Source organism: Podarcis erhardii (assembly GCF_964252035.2).
Source record: "Podarcis erhardii genome assembly, chromosome: 7".
Lineage (NCBI taxonomy): Eukaryota > Metazoa > Chordata > Lepidosauria > Squamata > Lacertidae > Podarcis > Podarcis erhardii.
The window spans coordinates 46,441,810-46,457,722 of NC_138511.1; the positions used below are offsets into that span (position 1 = coordinate 46,441,810).

General features: G+C 46.7%; 1 protein-coding gene across 3 annotated transcripts; it reads right to left on the minus strand.

Annotated features, from left to right (window-relative positions):
* Positions 1-448: 448 nt before the first annotated feature.
* On the minus strand, positions 449-15,913 carry LOC309347385 (uncharacterized protein). 3 transcript variants are annotated; one of them, XM_081871947.1, is made up of 7 exons: positions 15,794-15,913; positions 7,540-7,641; positions 5,769-6,752; positions 5,200-5,412; positions 3,152-3,298; positions 1,575-1,792; positions 449-1,410 (listed from the first exon to the last, which is right to left on the minus strand). In XM_081871947.1, the coding sequence occupies exons 1-7, from the start codon at positions 15,818-15,820 to the stop codon at positions 1,236-1,238; spliced, it is 1,866 nt and encodes a 621-aa protein (XP_081728073.1). In that variant the 5' UTR covers positions 15,821-15,913; the 3' UTR covers positions 449-1,235. The 3 variants fall into 3 exon arrangements, with proteins under 3 accessions (XP_081728073.1, XP_081728072.1, XP_081728071.1); XM_081871946.1 differs by having other exon boundaries at positions 3,152-3,361; XM_081871945.1 differs by having other exon boundaries at positions 3,152-3,364.

The following is a 15,913-nucleotide window of genomic DNA, read 5'->3' on the forward strand; positions in this document are numbered from 1 at the left end:
GGGCCTAGATTTAAATCTTTCAAAAATAGGTTATTCAACACTTGCACATGTGTAGAACAAAGAACAGCTTTGCTCGCTGTGGAGGTGCAGGAAATGTCTTGTGGGCAAGGTTTGTGTGACTGTATCGCAGAACATTGTCACACAACGCTTAGCTGGAGGTGCAACCTATTAAAAGGAGCACCCAATAGGTTTTAGAGTCCTGATTGGAACCCAGTGCCATTATAGTTCCTAAACTGTGTGCTGGCAATGGAGATTGATTCATTAGAGCAAATGACCCACCAAACTAAGTTTGACCTCTGTGAGCCCCTGCCTGCCTGCCTTCCTACCTGCAATCAGTCCAGGGGGTGGCACTGTCTTGGCAGCTTCTTCCTTCTCCGTCTCAGTCAAGGAGGGCAAGTCAAAGGTTTACAGGCTGCCGTCTCCATTCATTTAAAATCCAAAGTATGTCAAACAGATACTAAAGTCCTTTATTAGTGCAGTGGCTTTGGTGATGTTTATGGAAAACCCTGGTGCATAAGCATAGTGCATTTTTCAAAAAGATGAGTGGGAGGCTGGCAGGGCAGTGGCTTTCTCACCTTTATATTGTTTGCAGGAATGCGTAAGAGGAAAAGTTTGGGTGCCTGAATATGCCATGGACTGCTTTTGTGGGAGTGACCTCCCACTGTCTCCATGTGTACCTCTAAAACTAGCAGCTGTGTACCAGGGGAACCTGGAAAGAAGAAGTCTCCCTAGATGCAATTTTCCAGCTGATTTTTTTTTTAATCCCTTTCACTGACAGGGATGTTGCAGCTGCTGAAAGCAAGGGTGCAAATTAAGTGCTTGGCACTGGCTGTGCCAAATATTACATTAGCAGCCATTACCGTCTTGCCTTATGGCTGCTGGTTACTGTTCCTGCTAGCGTGGGATCTGCTGTGCTCCAGGCAATCCCTCCCAAAGCCCAAGGTGCACTTCCCCATTCTGCTTGCGGAATGGGGACGATGGGAGGCTTGCGCAACAGCCAGCTCCTCCATTGAGGCAGGCTTGGGTGAGGATGCCCCCTCTATAGGAAGAATCGGTCCATTTTATGGACCCACTCAGTGGCAGTGGCGCAGCTGCATTTAACAGTAGGCCAGTGGGACTACCAAGACAGGAACTGTTTCCCAAGACAAGTCCCCTATTGCCATTGAGGCAGCGTGGGGAGGGAGAGCCAGCTTGACCACCATTTATCTCTGGGAACTCAACCTACAAAGTTTCCATCAGAGAGTGATGGAAAGGTCTGCTCCACCCACAAACCGTGACTGGATGCTAGTCTGACTCTGCAGCGGGAGTTGCGACTGGAAATGCTCCACGTCTGTCATGCTGATCTTGCTGCACATGGAGACATCCAAGCTCTTCAGTTGCTGACACTCCTGCCCAATGGCCTTCAACGTCCTGCAAGGGAGAGTTCACCAGTTGTTGATGGTCTCTGCCTCTCTTTCAGTCCCTCCCAGTCAGCCAGCCAGGCCTTGAAGGAGCTTTCAAAGGCCTGCCTCTGGCTTGCCTTTACCTCTCCTCTCCACCTGCCAGTGATCTTTGCACTCTGCAGCACTACTCACCTGGGAGTCAGCTGGTTGCAACCAGAAAGGATGAGATGCTGAAGTCGGTGCAGGGAGCCAGCTGCTTCCATGAAACCTTTGTCAGTAAGGTTTGTGCAGTGACTTAGTGTGAGGTGCTCCAAGCTCCGGCAGTTTTGAGCAATGGCTGTGAGGCTGGTGTCTGTGATGTTGGTCACAAGGCTGAGGGACAGGCGCTGCAGCTCGGGAAAGCCAATGACCTGAGGAGGAATAACAGAACAAGGACAGGAAGTTGGGTGGCTCTGCCTGGGCACTGTGATGAAGGGTGCCCAAAAGAGCATCCTTGCCAATGGCTGTAAAAGCTTTTGCTCTGCCATTGGCCATGCCCCAAACCATTCAGGGTGGAGCTCCACACCAAGAAAGTGAACATGTGGACTGCAGTGTGTAGCAACTGAGGACAAGAACTTCTTTCAGAGCCATTCTGGGGGCTGAACAAGATGCTTAAAAAGATAGCGAGTTGCAGGCTTCTTGGAGTGTACCGCTTCAAAGTGCAGTTGCGGATGGGACCACATGTGTACAAATGCTCTCCCAGGTCAAAGCCTCTCTATGTGTAGAAAACAACCACATCAGAAAGATGACGACTGCTTGGAACCTTTCTCCCTGACACACTAGTTTTTAATGGGCAGGGAGTTTTGGGTAGCTTGGTCAGGTCTCATATAAGAGAAGGAAGTAGGAGCTAGAACTTTAAAGCTCTCCCTCCAAGCAAACTGATTACATATCCTGTGACGTTCCTTACATTCCTTTTTGGATTTTCTGCAGAATGTGACCTGTTGCCAACCCGTTTAATCCTCCCACTTTTTTTATGCCTTGACAAGTTTCTCTCCATCTGTGTATCAAACCACTTCCTCTTCCTCTGTGACCCACTTTTCTAAACCTTCTTCTCTAAAGCCTCTCATTCTCTCCATGCTTGTGTGGCCAGTCCCTCTACTCACTGACATCTCACTACCCACACATTCTGCTCTTGCTTGTCTAACGTCAGTCTACCTGGAAGCATTCTATCCCTCCCATGGCCTGTACTGTTGGTGCTCCATAGATGTTTAATTTGAACAGGTGCCACTGAAAGGGCAGGGCACACAGCTCAGTAGTACTAGGGCATCTGTTTTGCATTCCAAAGGTCCCAGATGCAATCATTGACAATCTTATGTCAGATAAGAAAGACTCTCGAGATGGGAAAGACTTATGCCTGAAATCTTGGAGAGCTGTTGCCAGTCAGTGTGGACCAGGGATGGGAACCTGTGGCCCTCCAAATGGTGTGCTGGCTGGAGCCAATGGGAGTTCGTAGCCCAAGAACATCTGAAGAACCACAAGTTCCCCACCCCACACTGGCCGAGAGTGACAAATGGTCTGACTCTTGAGCAAGGCGGCTTTTGACGTTCTTATGGTTGTACTCCTGCAACCCTGAAGCCAAGGCTGTAGATGCTTTCTTTTGCAAGAACACTCTGGTTCATAGGAATTTGTCTATGGCCGGATCATGTGTCCCATCTAGCAAAGCACCTACTCTCCCACTAAGCGATGGTCCCCCCATAGCTGTCTGTATTTGCAAGCTGCCGTGTCCAAACCTTAGCTATGCTTGCATCTGTGAGTTTTGTGCAGGCTGTCAGGTCAAGTTCCTGAAGACGAGTCAGGGCATTCAAGGAGACTTTGTGCTTCTGCTGAGCATCCTGCTTGCTGAGGTCAATAAGAATCTGGGTGTCCTGCTCCAAATCCTGTGGAGGTGGTTGGAAAAATCCCATGTTGCCAAAGTTCCTGCTGAACTTTGGGCCAGCATCCTTCTGTCAAGGCAACAGAATGAGGGATTAAAAGGAAGCTGGGACCATCTTGAGACTCTCTGTTTCCTATCTGGGTGACACAGGTGAGGACCAATGCTGTGGATTTGAGTAAACTAAGCTGCAACAGATGGTACACAGTAAAGACTAAGGCTGTGGTGTGAAAGTAGCTCCTGACCCCTCTGTTTAAACAGCCTCCCAAGGCTCATGCAGCCTGTAGTTTCTTGTGTGCTGTACTTCACAATAAGCAGCAGGGGGCCACGAGACAACAGGAACCAAAGAGCCAACTAATCCCAGCGTTCTGCTTACGATAATTCACCAAGGAGGCTCACAAGCTTGATATGAATCTGAAGGTCATTTCCTGTTTGTCTAAGAATAAAAGGCAAACTACTTTCAAACCTGGGGGAATGCATTTCTACTGTCCTAGTTAATAGCCCTTGTAGTGTGGCTGGTTGGGAGGAAGGCAGAAAGGCCAACACCACTTAGAAATGCTAACGAATAATAAGTGGTATATAAATGCTTTAAATAAGAATAAACAAACTATAGGTGGAGGCAGAGCCAAGTAATTCTAGTTTTGCCTGCAGAGCTCTACAACGGCAACAATGAGACTAAGGAGGAGACGGCTGACAAACCTGATTGAGTTGGGGGGGGGGAGGCAGTGCCTCATTTGCCCTGATGAACCAGCCTCCACTGAATCCTTGACAGATAAACTCACCCCACCCCAATGCAATCTATCGTTGTGGGCATCACTGTAAATAGTTTCACTGAACACTGTATATTTTGCTTTCTGTGAAATGCTTCCTTCTCTTTGCCTTGAATTGCCCCTGAGACAGCAAAGCACAAGGGAAGAACTACCTGGCCACTGGAAGGTTATATCCCCTGCTCTGCAGAAACAGGATCCTGGCCATCTGGAAGATCAGTCTGGCCCCACCCATTGGCCAGAGAAGTGGCAGCAGCAGGAATCTCTATCTGCCCTCCCTGCCAGAAAGAACACTCTGCTTCAGTTGCCGCGGGACCATAAAAAATATTCAAAATGAATAATAGATCACAGACTTTTGATTAATCTTGGGTGGGTGAGTGTCACTTGTCACCTCTGCAAAACCAGACACTGAGTACCCAGTGGCCGCCTAACTAGCCAGCATGCCAGAATCGCTGTTCTTAGGATTAAACCAAAATAGTGTCAATAATAGGAGCAGTTGAGTACTACAACTTAGAAAACTGATAAACAGCCACCAGTACTTTCCACATCTGAACTGGGCAAGTTTTCCACGCTGGTTCTGAGAAAGCAGGTACCTTTTCCTTTGGAAGGCTCCTGCTGTGATGACAGGAAGGTAAAACTGCGGTTGTTTCTAGTCGCTGCAAGCTGTGCAGTTCAGCACGGGGCAGGGTATGTAGACTGCAGCATCTGGACTGTGGCAAAGGATGCACCTTGGAAAGGAGCAACTTCTGGACAAGCTACCAGTCTCTTCTCTGAAGCCCTGTTCACCACAGACAATGTGCTCCCCTATTCCAGGACAGAAGGTTGCCCCTGCCAGTATGTCGAACCTCAGCTATCTCTTTATTAGTCCAGTAAAGACAAGAGAGTTACAAGCTGGGCTCCTGGCCTCCAGAGAGGCAGCAAGAAGCAGATCTGACCAGTTTCCCTGCCCTTCTCCCAGCTAAAAGAACAAATTAAGCACTGGATTAAGAGGAAACAGCTTCTTATTATGGGCCTCTTTGGGGGAAAAAGGGAGGGAAACAACATCAACAATAATCAGAGTATCAAAGATACTGCCATTGCACAATATTTCTCCTTTCCCCCACTCCCAGGTCACATAACTAGAAAAAATGTCTACTCAAACCTCTCTGGCACGTTCACGCTCCTCTCTGGGCTCCTCAACCCCCAACAGGCCCCAATCCGTCAGCTCCTTGCACCAAGCCAAACGCAGGACTCTCAAGAACAAGAGGTGTGAAGCGATTGCTTGGATGCTTCTGTTAGTGATGGACACACAGGAAGAGAGATCCAAAACCCGAAGGTTCTTTAGGCTTTCAGCTAGTGAAAGGACCAAGTTGTCCTGCAGAAGAGGGGGGGGGGGGGAATGTTTAGTTGAAGGCTGCATGCACACCACACGTTTAAAGCACATACCCACTTCCAGCCAGGAATTCTGGGAACTAGTTTACCCCTCACAGAGGCTCCATCTGCACTATACTCTTAAAGCAGTATCATACCACTTTAAACAGTCATGGCTTCCCCCAAAGAATCCTGGGAACTGTAGTTTGTTAAAGGTATTGAGAGTTGTTAGGAGACCCTCATTCCCATCCCAGAGTTCCCCGGAAGAGGAATTGATTGTGAAACCACTGAGAATCGTAGAGAATTGAGCATCATCTGGTAAAAGGCTGCTAAATAACAAACAAACGCCTTAGAACTTACCCGTAGTAAAGAGCAGAAGGCAATGTTCAGCGAGACCAGTTTGGGCTGTCCCTTCATAGTCCCAAATGCTCTCACCAGCTCACTGCACCTCATGAGGCTGCATTCAGAAACATCCAGGCTTTGGAGCTGCTTCAGGTGTGAAATGCCCTGGAATCCAGCATCAGTGACACGTGGCAACTTTCCCAGACACAGGTGCTGAAGAGACAGGAGCCGGGAGGTGATGACAAGGACAGCCCGGTCAGACAGCTCAGAGCAGCCACTCAGGTCCAGCACGGTCAGGTGGGGCTGGTGCTGACATAGGATGCTCACAGCCTCATTGGTTAGATCCCGGCAGGCCTGCAGCACCATCTCCTGCAGGCAAAGGTTCTCTACCTGCACCAGGGACTTCATAGCCTGGCTCGAGATACTGGTGCCACTCAAGTTCAAGGCCTTCATGGTGCTGGCTCGCTCCCGGACAAAGTGCAGGAGGTTGCGGAAAGACAGCAAAGCCGAGGAGTTGTAGTTACTAGAGCCGTAGTAAGTGTCCACCTCAAAGGTAATGTGGCAGCGGGCGAGGGAGAGCTTGGCCAGGGATGGACAGCAGCTGGCCAAGCGGTTGAAGGTGAGGTCAGACAAGTATCGCACACCGGACAGGTTCAGCTCCTGCAGGTTGATCAATGTTTCTTGGGCTTGCAGGAAGGTCTCCTCTTTGGAGAGCAAAGTCCCGGACATGAAAAGGCTGTTGCAGCCGCTCAGATCCAAGGCTGTGAGGCAGGGGCAAGCAAGAAGGAGCTCACTGAAGTTGGCCTCCGTAAGGCTGCTCCCATGCAGGCACAAGCTGCGCAGGTGAGGCCCAAGGAAGCTGGCAACGGACTTGATGATGTCCCGGGAAGTGGTGGAGCCGTCCAAGTTGGTCATCCTGACATTGCACACGTGCCTTCGGGACAGATTCTGGATTGTCCGGAGCGAGGCAGAGGTAGCCGGGATGTTATAAAATATGCTTTCCTGGAATTTGAGAGGGACTACATGGTGAGGAGTTTTTAGATATGGACCAAGAGACATGGCTTCAGTTTTTTTTCAGTTAGCAAAAGAAGTACCCTGGGATGGCCAGGGCAAGACACACCTGCTCTTTTTTGGCCTAATCTACTTTGCAGGACTATTGTGAGGTTAAAAAAACCCAACATTCACTGCCCTATTTTTGTTTGTGTTCTTTTGTTGTAGCAGCTCCAGTGTAGCCTGTGTTGCGTATATTGCTCTTGAGGGGACTTGTGGATGGATGAGCCTGCCTTTGAGGAAGGACCATGGCTTCGTGGCAGAGCACCTGCTTTGCATATAGAAGGTCCCAATGTCCTAAGAACAAAAGAAGAGCCCTGCTGGATTAGGCCTGTGGTCCATCTGGTCCAGCATCCTGTTCTTACAGAAGCCAATCAGATTCCTCTGGGAAGTCTGAAAGCAGAACCTGAGCACAACAGCACCCTCCCCGGCATGTATTATTTGTTTGCCCTACTCTTTTCCGTGCAATTCTCCATCACTTCCTAACTACAAAAGTCTGCTGCCATTGTTTTTAAAAAGTGGATTAGTTACAGTACAGTGACAGAATGCTTGAATCCACTTTAATGACGCAAACCTAAATTTCCGGTATTGTGCTTGAATCCTTCCCGCAAAATACCGACAGTCTGGAGGTGACCTGTGGCTTAGCATTATGTCTGAAATGGGGCTATGACTCTCCAGCAGGGCAGCCCTGTAAGAACAGAGGAAGTATGGGTAAGACACCAAAGCAAGAAGCTGTTACCTGGCGTAAGGTGTCCTGGGCTGCGAAATACCATGTTTGATTCACTAGAGAGGCTTCTTTCCTATCTGCGATGGGCAGGAAGCTCAGGATATAAGTGATAATCTGCAAGGAAGAAAGAGAAAAGCCTTGACAATGAGTGCAAGCTTGTTTTTCAGCAAAAGGACATGCCAATTTTAAAAAGGCAATTTAAATTGCAAGGAATAAGACATGCCAATTTTAATCAAGATTCCCATGTGTTTTTGTGGACATGAGAGGATACTAATACCACTACTGAAACGGTTAAGATGGGTTTGCAGCCTTTGGCCTCCCCAGTACCTAAATCAAAAATATCTGGCCATCCAGCTCATATCCTTTCTGTGCAACATAATTATATCTGATTAGAGAGAAGAAATGGGGATGTAGAAATGTTTGTGAAATTAATGGAGCAAGATCTGGCAAATTACTGGGCAGAACAAAAACATTTCTACAATATGTGGGAAGAAAATATCTGTGCTGTTTGGCTGATAGAATCATAGAGTTGGAAGGGATCTCAAGGGTCATCTAGTCCAACCCTCTGCAGTGTAGGAATCTCAGCTAAAACATCCATGACAGATGGCCATCCAACCTCCAAGGAAGGAGAGTCCACAACCTCCTGGGGAAGGCTGTTCCATTGTCAAACAGCTCATACTGTCCGAAAGTTCTTCCTGGTGTTTAGTCAGAATCTCCTTTCTTGTAACTTCAGTTTGAGTCCTACCCTCCAGAGTAGGAGAAAACAAGCTTACTCCTTCTTCCAATATGCAAGATAAATGAGCAGTGTTTTTACAACAGAAAAGGAAGCATTACATCGTTTCATTGGCTTAAGGAATATGGGAAGTCTGAGGTAAACTGAGTTGAGGAAGAGGTTGGAAGAGAGGTAAAGTTAGTAGGTAAAGTGAAATGTTTATGTATCACTTGGGAAGACGGGTGAACTAATGTCAGTGGAAGAAGCAAAGATCACCAGTGTCAAAGCAAGGATTCTTCAACATCAACTTTGTTGGACTGGTCATGTTGTTCGGATGCCTGATTATCGTCTTCCAAAGCAACTACTCTATTCTCAACTTAAGAATGGAAAGTGGAATGCCAGTGGACAACAAAAGAGGTTTAAAGATGCTCTCAAGCTAAATCTTAAAAAATGAAGTATAAGCACTGATAATTGGGAAACACTGGCCTGCGAGTGCTCCAATTTGAGAATAGCCTTTAGCAAAGCCGACATGGACTTTGAAGATGCAAAAGGGAGAAACGAGCTAAGAGGAAGACACGTTTGGCAAATCCTCACCGGGATCAACTCCCCTCCGTAAACCTATTTCCCCACTGTGGAAGGACATGTGGATCCAGAATTGGCCTCCACAGTCACTTATAGACACTCTGTTAAGGGCTACAAGTGATCGCCAAAGAAGAAGGGAGGGAGGGCAGGTATTCATCATGAAAAAACAGACTTTTTTGCCTGCTTGGGTGAAGGAAGTATTCTGCAAGTGGCAATGTCTGCTTTTTCAGTTCAACTCGTCTATAAAAACCCAGGCATTACTGACCCTTGTCAAGGTCGCATATTATAAGGCTATTAAAGCAGTCAATGATTGACTTGGAGTTGATCGTACAAAATTGAAACAGGAAAACTTGTAATTGCCATCCCTGAAGAAGGCATTTTGACTGGATGCATTGGGCTTTTTGAGTCTATAAATTCTCTTTTATGTACCAGTGAGAAGCCAACATATATTTTGCCCTTCTCTGGATGTTGCTGTGGTTGCCCTCCTTTTCGTTTTAGAAAAGATTAATAATTTTCAGACCAGGGAGTAAAATCTCTTTAATGTGGTGGAAATTGAAAAATCAATTTCTGAGACATGGTGGCTTCTCTGATAAACAGAGATGTTAAAGCAGCCAAAATATTTTGTGTTTTTATCAGTCTGTCTTTTTGCCTCTCATTCATGCCCCTCTTCTCCCTCCTACCACAAGATTTGTTTGGACCCAAAAGGATTCCTAGGTGGAAACAACAACAAACTGAAAAACCACCCAAGCTATAATCTGTGTTTTAAAAACCTGTTCCACCTTGAAACTGTGTTGTTGGTATGGTTTTGTCTACAGAGATTATGTTTTTTAAACAATTGTAATTGCCCTCTAGACAGCATTTAAAAAACAAAACTTTATTATGAAGTTAAAATAATAGTCCAGTAAAAAATGTAAAATAAAGTAAAATAACAAAAAGAGTAAAAAGAAAAACTAAGAACCCCTGTGTTCATAGCCGTAATAATATAAAATAATGTACATTCTCAAAAGACTACACAATATATTAAATGTTAAAACAAAAACTGGCCTGATGCAAAGATAATACAAAATGAAAGTTATGGATACTAAATAAAACCATATTTCATCTGGACTTGCCTTCCCCTAACTGACTTGTCCACCAAATGGAGGTGAAATCAATAGGCTTAGTTGCATCCTGAAATACCCTTAATCTATGAGCTAATTTTCCAGAAATAAAGGTAAATATTACCTTACCATACCAAATATTTAATGAAAAACGTGAGGATTCCTTCCAGCCCTGGGATATGGTCAAATGAGAAGTTACAAACAGAAAAAATGCAAGTAGTTCCCATATTAAGTCCGTATTCAACTCATCAAAAATTGATAAAAGACACCATTTGGGGTCTTTACATATTATTTGAGCTATTTTCTTCATCATCTCTTTCTATCCCCTTTAGAGTGACTTCCACCATTCAAAATTTTTACCACACTGGAAAAATGAACTCCCACTGAAGTCAGTTTTTAAAGGAAACCATACAGGCCAGCCCTTCAAACATCATCATTGTGTTTTGTTATAAGAAAAACTGCTCCTTTTCCCTTATGGGGTACCCAAGAGTCCATATAGAGTCCTTATGTAGGTTCTCTATTGGTAGGAGAAAATAACAGAGGCCAACCAGAGAATATTGAGAAGCAAAGCAGCTAGTAAGCATGATCTTTATTAAACGGTTGCAACAGGGTGCTCACCCTCAATGCAGGAGGGAGGAGGAACCCAGAACAATGGTGTGCAAGCTGTTAAGTTGTGGGCGAACATAGCAGACGTCACAGCGATTTCTCCAGAGCAGCTCTTTACTTGTACGCTGGCAGAACTGAACAGCAAACAGCTCAGCCGGCCTGCTTTTATAGGCAGCCGGCTGTCAACATTGTAGCAACAACAACCCAGAGTTTCCCGCCTAAAATAACTGACGTGGACCTGAGTGAAAACTATGTGGGGGACATTCCTTGGGTGCCAGCCACAGTAGTGGGAGTCACTGGACCTCGCTCGTACCAGGTGGCACTCGAAGACGGACGCTTGTGGCGCCGGCACATAGACCAGCTTAGGCGCAGGGTTGGGCACTTGGACACTACCGTGGTGCCCCCAACTGCACTTGTGGCTCCAGAAGAGACACTTACAGATGGTGAGGCTCCACCTACACCTCCCTCGCAAACTGCCAGCGTGGAGCCGAACCAAGCCGCTTCAGAGGGTCTGCCAGACTTACCACAGACTCAGACCACTCCACTTGCGGAGGCTCCACCCACAGCAGCGGATCCAGGGGATTTGGTTTCAACGCCACCTAGGGTCGCACCACAGCCTGTTTCAGTGTATCTGAAGAAGTGTGCATGCACACGAAAGCTCATACCTAGAACTAACTCAGTTGGTCTTTAAGGTGCTACTGGAAGGATTTTTTTTATTTTGTTTTGACCATGGCAGACCAACACGGCTACCTATCTGTAGCCTCAGCAAGAACTGTGTGGCCCTCCGGACTTGGCTACCAGTCCCCGGCGGTCTGGCAGAGTTTCCAAGCGCCCAACTTATTTAAAGGACTATGTTGTTGGACATGTATCACTGTTGGTCTAAGTATGGGAAATGTAACCGATATGCTTTTGTGCCTAATTGAACCATTACGCGTAGGCTGTATATAAGGAAACCATTACGATTGTAACTAACGCCTTATCTCGGTGGGGAGGGGTGTTATGTAGTGAAGTTTCACCCTGGGCCAGCAGGGGGATACTGTAGATAGTTTTCACTGGAGGATGCCTCATCACTGCTGGCCTCTTCATGATGCTCCGGAACTGGCTTCTTAGCAAGACGCGGGCTGCTGGACTTGCGGATCTCCTGGGCGGAGTGTTCAGCAGCTTCTGAGGCCACAGCCTCCTCAATGGCTTTCTGTAGCGTGAGGTCTGGCTTGGCGAGGAGACGCCGTTGCAGATGGATGTCCCGGACCCCGCAGACGATTCGATCCATCAGGGCATCATCTAAGTCTCGGAACTCGCAGTGCATTGCAGCCTGTCGCAGGGCGGTGGTGTAGTTGTTGATTGACTCCCCCTCTGCCTGGTTCCGGTGGTAGAACGCATGGCGGGCAGCAATCTTGGACGGCTTTGGTAGGTAGTGGTTGCGGAGCTTCTCTTGGATCGTGTCCCATGGTGTTGCCTGGACTGCTTCAGGCGCAACCAATGCTCGGGCTGTCTCAAACACCTCAGGCCCACAGAGGCTGAGGAACAGGCCCCGCTTACGCTCCTGTGATACTTGTGTCAGCTCGTTGGCTTGGAGGTAGCAGTCGAACCGAGCAAGGTAGGTGTCCCATGATTCAGAGGCTAGCGCAAACGGCGGTAGAGGCACAAGTGAAGCCATGATTCCGATGCCGGCGTGAAGGGCGATGGATGGAACACCGTGCACTAGCCAGAACAGTCAGCTCTGAATTGGTTCTGTTCAGTGATTTCACTCAGTGATTCAGCTCAGTGATTCAGCTCTGCTCAGAGGTGGCTGCATCTGGCTGTGCTCTGATGTCCATCGATCCCACCTTCGTCGCCAGTGTTAAGTTGTGGGCGAACATAGCAGACGACACAGCGATTTCTCCAGAGCAGCTCCTTACTTGTACGCTGGCAGAACTGAACAGCAAACAGCTCAGCCGGCCTGCTTTTATAGGCAGCCCGCTGTCAACATTGTAGCAACAACAAGCCAGAGTTTCCCGCCTAAAAAACTGACGTGGACCTGAGTGAAAACTATCTACAGACCTGAGTGAAAACTATCTACAGTATCCCCCTGCTGGCCCAGGGTGAAACTTCACTACATAACACAAGCCCTGTAGCTCAAGACCACCCCCCTCAATACATCGTACATACATCACAGAAGGGGCAGCCTATCACAGAAGGGGTGGTCTACAGCAGAATCCTGTCTGGCAGGAAACCTCTTAATGGGTTTATCTGGATAGCCTGGCCATTATTTTGTGATGATACTGTAAATACTTAATTCCTGAGTCCAGGTCACAGACTCACCCTATTCATACACAAATGTGCCCTTAAAGCAGGATTTGTGAGTACAGAGACAATGGGGAGGCTTTTCCCATTTCTATCCAAACTGCAGAGGAATATTTGAGGTCACTGAAAGGGACAAAATGGCTTTAGGACTGTTTTCCTGTACTGTTTCAGACATGTGGTTTATATATTTATGTATGTGTTTGCCTGGTACATTTATGAACATTTATTTTATATCTTAGACCTTATAATTCTCCTAACAGTTTCATGGAGCATTTGACAATATGGAAGGAACCCTTGAATGCATGCCGTGACATGTTTGCCAAACATTTAAAGGAAAAAAATTCTCATAAATTTCTCACATTCATTTCTACTTGAGCACAGCTAATTCTGTAGTAGAATCTGGGGAAGCTGGTCATGTTTTATTGGATGAGTTTTGGTTACTAAGACCTCAGGCTGTGGACATGGTGTTGGGAGACATACAGCAGCTGCTGGTTGGCTGGTTCCTTGCCCATTATGGCTAATAACATCTAGTGATGAATTGCTTTTTACAAGAAAGGGCAGCCCCAGTCGCCTTGAAATAAGTGACTGTGAGGATATTACTGCAAAAGTCATCCTTGGGTCCTCAGGGCTGCAGTAACTATAAGCCAGTCCCTAATATGGACCTCCTTCTTGGGCAAGGTACCCAATACTCAAATACCGTATTTTTCGCTCTATAACACGCACCTAGTTTTTAGAGGAGGAAAACAAGAAAAAAAATATTCTAAACGAAACAGTGGTTGTATGATTTTTGTGGTTCATGCTGTGGCCACAGACATGTGATCTGACGGTGAGTTTCGGGTAGCCCAGTGCAAAAATCCTGAGGATCCATGTGGATCCATGCTTTGTAACCACGTTTTTGCACCACTGCGGCCCCAGGCAACAGTGGGTGCGTGATTTTTTTGGTGCAAGCTGTAGCCATGGACATGCTATATGATCTGATGGTGAATTTGGGGTGACCCAGTGCAAAAATCCTGAGGATCCATGTGGATCCGTGCTTTGCTCCTTTAAAGCAAGCAGGCTCTCTGTCCCTCTCTCCTCCCCACTCAGCGGCTCTTCTCCCGCTATGCTGTTTCAAAGCGAGCCACGGAGGAGGGAAGGAAGGGGAACCATGAATCCTCTGCTCACGACTGCAGCAGATCCCCCCGCCATCCGTAGGCATTCACTCCATAACATGCACAGACATTTCCCCTTACTTTCTAGAAGGAAAAATGTGAGTGTTATGGTGCAAAAAATACGGTAGGTGGTGAGTATTCGACACCAGGTATCCTTGAGATTGCTGATATAGACCTCTTTTAATCTTGTTCCAGAAATACACCTTTTGTGCTTCTAGCAGAATAGTATTACTACCCCTCTGGAATTTATCCCAGAAATGGCTCCTTGATATTGAGAGCTATATCTACATACAATCTGTATCTTCTTGTCCAGGCTTTTCCAAATGAGTTCACATGCAGGAGGGAGTGCGGATAAGAAATAAGTGACTTCCTCAAATGCATGAACTTGTCCTAAGTTAGGTTTGCTGTCCCTTACTCTTAGAGTCTATCCCTCTCTCTACTGATCCGACAACCTTTTCCCTGATCTAAGCTCAGTTCACTACAATTTATTTCCTTAAAACCAAGGTTCCCTCAAAACTGACTCTGGCAATCATTCGCCTCCCCTTTCTAACCACACTGATTTAATAGGCATTTAATAAGTTTAGGTACTAGTTTTTCACTGTGAATACCAACTGCTGGAGCACGTCTAATTTGCATAGGTGATAAGGGCTTCTGCTTTTTACTATTGCTGGCAAACCCAGTCTACTAAAAGTATGTACAGTACATTGAATTTGAGAAGGGGTGTGTGCTAAAACAGTCTTTCTTTCTTGCAGACACACCTATGAATAAAGGACTGGGGGGTGGGGGTGGGGTGTATTCCCTATCATGCACTTCCACAACCATAATCTATCTGTAGGAAATACAGTACTGGAGCATCAAGCCCCGTCTAAAGCTTTGCTTGCACACATTGTGTTATTATTATATGATGTCTCCATGCCAAGTAAATTATTTTCTTGCCACTACAAATGAAGTGGGATTTGTACCCCAAAATAACCATGGGGCGACCCTAGGCCATAGATCTCCTGTGATAGACATGAAAAGGAGCATCATAGTTGAGAGTACTGTACTGCAATTTGTGGCCCAGGCAGAATACTAGTATCCCAGAGGTAATAGTCTCCAAGTGGCAGGGATGTATGACTCAGGATGGTTCAAATCTTACTTTGGGGTAATTTTGGTTCCTTATTCAGGCTGCTTCTCACGCACACAGAACCACATTATTTGAATACTGTTCAAGTGGAAAATTCAGGGGGAAACAAATTATTTCGTTTTTCAGCACCCTTCACAGCACTGAGTGGCTGGTACTTGTGACCATCCTGAAACCACTTCCCTGGAACAGCTTTTCTACGTTAATTAAAAATCAGTCAATCATGTGGTATCTTTTAAAGCTTCTGAACCAAGGTTTACAACAGATAAGGTGCGGGCTAGGTACCTGAAGAGCAACAAGAAGATGCAATGCAGAAGATGCCAGATTAAAGTCTAGGCATCATCAGAGAGGGCTGGGAAAGATCCGCCTCTGCTCCTAGGGAACTACTGCCAGTCTGTGCAGACAATACTGAGCTACATGGAGAGCAGTTCTCTGACTCGGCGTAAGGCAGCCTCCCAGATTACTAATAAATAAAACCGCAGGGCAAAGGGGAAGCTATTAAAGAGGCAAGTATTCCATATGACAAATGAGAGGGCGTGTGTGAAGCAGAGTACCAGGCAGGAGGAAAACAATTACGCGCCGACACGTGTTTGTAGACATGTCTGCGCGCACCAACGCGTGTTGAGTTAAGACTTGCGCCCCCCTCCAATCCCCTTGCAAAGCTGGTGCGATCATTAGTAGCAGCCTCTTTTCTTCCCCTGCTCCTTACCTCCATAGGCAGCTCGCATGCCTCCATAGCTCCCCGGAGCTCGACCTTGCGGGAAAAGCAGAAAACAAAAGTACTGTACAGTAAAGCCGGCAGGTCAACGGCCAGGCCACGCCCCCATTC